At 24.8% G+C, this 5,000-nt stretch overlaps 1 protein-coding gene across 4 annotated transcripts in view; it reads left to right on the top strand.

The window, feature by feature from the left end:
• LOC100197733 (uncharacterized) overlaps positions 1-5,000 on the top strand; it is a 95,275-nt gene that overhangs the window by 56,386 nt on the left and 33,889 nt on the right. For 2 of the 4 annotated variants that reach the window (XM_065799303.1, XM_065799305.1), the window contains exons 11-13: positions 1,392-1,500; positions 1,583-1,711; positions 2,429-2,504. In XM_065799303.1, coding sequence (XP_065655375.1) covers positions 1,392-1,500; positions 1,583-1,711; positions 2,429-2,504 — 314 coding nt within the window. The remainder of the gene's footprint in view (positions 1-1,391; positions 1,501-1,582; positions 1,712-2,428; positions 2,505-5,000) is intronic. The other 2 variants (XM_065799304.1, XM_065799306.1) reach the window with 1 other exon arrangement.

Raw genomic sequence — 5,000 nt, forward strand, 5'->3', positions numbered from 1 at the left:
AATGTATACTCATCAAAGATGAATATACTTACCATATATTACTTATTATTACTAGCTATAAGATGAATATAATTACTTGTAATTTAGTAAATATGAATATAATTATTGTAATTACTTGTAATTTAGTAAAAATTATAAAAGTTATATAAAAATTAAAATAGTTTAGTTGTAAAAATATTAAAAAACAGTTAAACAAGATAAAAAATTCATCCATAAAAGATGAAGTTAAAGAAAAAAGAGCAATTGGTTATAAATAATGGAGCTACATACTTTTTTTTCAAACTTGGGCCCAGCTCTGGTTCAAGGTTAATATTTAAATTGACAAGGGCTAAAAGTCAGATTTAAAGGTTTTGCTCTTTTCACAGTATTCAGTTGCTTTAAAAGTAATAAATAAAAACCTTTCATGAAAATTCTAAAATTTGTGCAGAAGTTTTGAAATAAAAAAACTTTTAATACTTTAACAAAAACTTTTAACTTTAATTTTAAACGTTAGTGTTTATTTTGTTACAAAATGTAAAATTATTGATTTAACATTTTATAACTTTTTTTTTTCCTAATTTGTGTAAATCGGCTAAAAACAAGTTATTATTCTTAAACAAGTAAAACAAGTATTATTCCTAATCTCAAAATCTGGAAATTTGATGAGTCTGTTGTTCCATCTTTCCTGATGCTACATTTGATCAACCTTTGTGGCTTATTTTTTGCTAAAATGTGTCATAGACATGTTCTGTGCAGGCTTTCTTTATTGTTTAAAAATGAGTTTCTTAATGTTAGAAGTGTAAATTCTCTGATCTTGACCTATATTGCACTTATACTTTTCAATGCCTCTTATGCTCTGTCTTCTAATTCAATCATTCCTCATAAATAATAAAAGTTTTTTAACATATTTTATCTTGCAACAATAATTTCACCTCCACTCTTTTACTACTTTTAAAGTCTCACTTTCATTACTCCTCTCTTTTAGCCTCTAAAATTACCTCAACATAGTGATAAACAGGTTTATCACCATGGTGATAAGTATTTGTGGTGATAAAACAAGATCAAGTTTTACATTTACAGCGATGTTTGGTGTCATTTCTGTTTCTGAAGAAAAAAGTAGAATTAGATTTAGGTAAACTTAGAAAAAGTGTCCAAAGTACAATATGAGGAGGTTGGGGTTAAAAAGAAGTGCAAGGTCAAGTTTAAATCAGACATTCAACCCCCAGGCAACTTACACCACCATACATTCCACACACAATTTACTTACAGAAAATTATCTTTAATTAGTATGTCCAAATTTTGTTTTAAAACTGTTTTGAAAAAGAATTTTTTAAATATTAAATTTTTATTTTTTGTATAACTTTAGTTGTTTTTATACATTTTCTGTTATGGTATCATTATTGTAACTATAGGTTCCTGGTCCTTCTAGGCTCATGAATTCTCTTGATGAAATTGGTTTGTATAGTGCAGAGAGAATGCCTGTACCATCTGAAATGAAACCAGTCATTACAAGAAGTATATGTATGTTTTTCAAATAATACTTTAAATTTATAACATAAAAAAAAAAGATTCTGTGTTAGCCTTATTTTATTTTTATTTTTAGTATTGTCTGTTGAAAAACGCTTTCCTGGTCAAGCTAGCTATTCTTTCCCTAACTACACTTTATCAGAAATTAGGGGCTGGTCAAACAGAAGAGATTCGATTAGTGTTCCTTATCAAGCATTTTCAAAAGGTGAAATCTCTTTTCTTTTGCTTTTTCTATTTTTGTGATAGGTAATAAGTAATGATGACTTAATTAAAAAGTAACAAGTAATGGTAGTGTAAATTATAGGTAACAAGTAATATTAGTGTGCATGACTGTTAACAGGTAGTGGTAGTATAAATGACAAATAACTAGTAATAATAGTGGTAAATGACAAGTAACAAGTAGTGGTAATGTAAACAACAGGTAACAAGTAATAATAGAGTAAATGACAGGTAACGAGTAATAATAGTGTTAATGATAGGTAACAAGTTATTGTTTTAGAAAATAATCCAACTAATAAAAGAAAGCAAATAAGTTAAATAAAGTTTACAAACAAATATAGTATTAAATACATAATAGAAAATTGTTACTGTAAGATAAAATTATTATTAGAATCAAGAGCTTTTTATGTGATAGAGTTTACAATTTTGATAACTTTAACATTCCAACAGAGTTATTAGAACTATCTAGTGTTTATATTAAACCAGGTTAAAAGTGACACAAATGATTTTAACATGGAAACCTTTTACATGGTTTGTTATTGTTCCACCATTTTTGTGTTATGTAATTAATTTAGTTTAAGGTTTAAATCATTTACAATTATATATTTAGTAAAAAAAAGTTTCTTCCATTAAAATTTTCATTTTTTGTAATTATTATCATAGTGCAGTTTGAGGTTTTTTATAAAGAATTTTTTTTTTACAGATAAAGAAACTTTGATAGCAAGTGCAAATTTCAAGACACTCGGACTCTTGTTACCTCACAGGTGGAATACAAAAAAGTATAGTATAAACTTGCACATTGTAGGAGTAGTCACTATATTTATACAGTTGTCATAAAAATTGTGATGTCAATTTGTAGTGTTTTACAGTGGGTGTTATTTCAAATTTAAGAAATTTTACAGTTATTTGATTAAAATAGTGCCTAATAAATTTCCTAGCAAATTTATTACAGTATAAAAATATCATTGTAGAAAATATATTTAGAGCATGTAAGATGAGTTTAGAGATACAAGAAACTTAATGGCTATAGTTTCTCTAAAAAAAATTTTCTTCTTTATTTCTCTCTTTGATTCTTCGATTATCTTTTAAGCAAAATAAGCACAAGCTTAGAGCAGCAGATCAAAAGGGGCGGCATATAGGATTTTTTATATATACAACTTTTTATATATACAACTTTTTTTTACACCAATTACAATCAAAGCTCTTTTAACCATAGAATCAGTTATCATGAAAGATATTCAATTTAAAGGATTATTTAAAAAATTTTCAATGAAAAAGGCCAGAAAAAAGCTATAAATAATTAATAATTTTAAGTTTTATGTATTAGCTTGCATCAGAGTAATGCTGTCAGTTTATAAGAATGGTTTAGGACGCTAGTGCCTACAAATGTGGCTTTAAAACTCATTTGTGTCTTTGCTTACAACTAGAGTCCATCAGAAGTCTCCATATTTCAAGAAAGTTGATGTAATAAATTTTAAAATAAAATTGCAAGTGTACTTGACCTGTTTAATATGATTTCAAAAGTATCAAAGCTAGATAATACCTAGGGTATAAGATATACCTAAGTATATTATAAGATATATTTAAGCATGATTTTAAGCTTCCAAAATCCCCAAGACCCCGTTGGGGGGGAGGGGTGGCTTACAGCTGGAAAAGGAAGAGGCTCTCAAGCCACCCATTGCCCTTAGAATTTCCTTCTCGCTGGAACACCTTGAGTGGCCCATTTGGGGTCATATTGTTAAAAGCCTCACCGCCATGAAATTCCCATTACCTTAGGGCCTGCCTTAGTTACAATAATTCTTTAACTTTTTGTAAAAAAAAATTTTTGGAATTTGAATTATGAAATGCAGAGATTATACGTTCATATTATTTTTTTGTAACAACAGACATTGGACAGCATAAAGCTATGTAGCAATGTTAGAATAAATAGAATTAAACAAAGTTAGAATAAAGTGAGAACAACTGCACAAAAGTTGTCTCGTTTAACTTTTGTTAGTAAGTTATGTTTCAACATGATTTACTAAAGAAAATGAGGATGTGTAAATAACGAGAACCATAGTTATTTAATATAATACAAACTTCTCTATGCAATAATTTAAAGCAGATTGCTAAAGTCATGAAATCAAAAATTTACCAGTAGCATTTACTATGGTATGTATAGATAATAAATTCTTAGTAGTTTTTCCTACCTTTATAGCATACAGTGTTTTCAGAAAAAGAAAAAATGCCCAAATCCCAAACCCTTAGTTGCCAAACATGCAAAACCCTCAGACAATGTAGCGGCACTCCTATGTGGCAGCAGGCTATAAGAAGGGTAATATATGTACTGAATTACACATATTGACTACCTATATACTAAATGTAAATATTACCAAATAAAGATGATTCAAAGAATACAAAGCAACTTTAACTTCACTGCTTACATATTAGAAATCTTTTAGTATGCTCATATTACCGAGGGGCTCATATTTCTCTAATCTACCCTATATATATATATATATATATATATATATATATATATATATATATATATATATATATATATATATATATATATATATATATATATATATATATATATATATATATATATTCATATATATATATTTATATATATATATATATATATATATATATATATATATATATATATATATATATATATATAAATTCATTAGTAGGTTCAGTATATAATTTATATATATATATATATATATATATATATATATATATATATATATATATATATATATATAAATTCATCAGTAGGTTCAGTATATAATTTATATATATATATATATATATATATATATATATATATATATATATATATATATATATATATATATATATATATATATATATATATAAATTCATCAGTAGGTTCAGTATATAATTTATATATATATATATATATATATATATATATATATATATATATATATATATATATATATATATATATATATATATATATATATATATATATATATATATATAAATTCATCAGTAGGTTCATCAGGAAGAATTCTTCCTGATGAACCTACTGATGGTGAAACACAGTGTTGATATAATCAAAAATTAGATAAGTGTTTTTACTAATGTATATATATTAAATATATATATATATATATATATATATATATATATATATATATATATATATATATACATATACATAAATATATATATATATATATATATATATATATATATATATATACATATATATATATATACACATATATATTTATATATATACATATATATGTATG

The sequence above is a fragment of the Hydra vulgaris genome, chromosome 06, assembly GCF_038396675.1.
Source record: "Hydra vulgaris chromosome 06, alternate assembly HydraT2T_AEP".
Classification (NCBI taxonomy): domain Eukaryota; kingdom Metazoa; phylum Cnidaria; class Hydrozoa; order Anthoathecata; family Hydridae; genus Hydra; species Hydra vulgaris.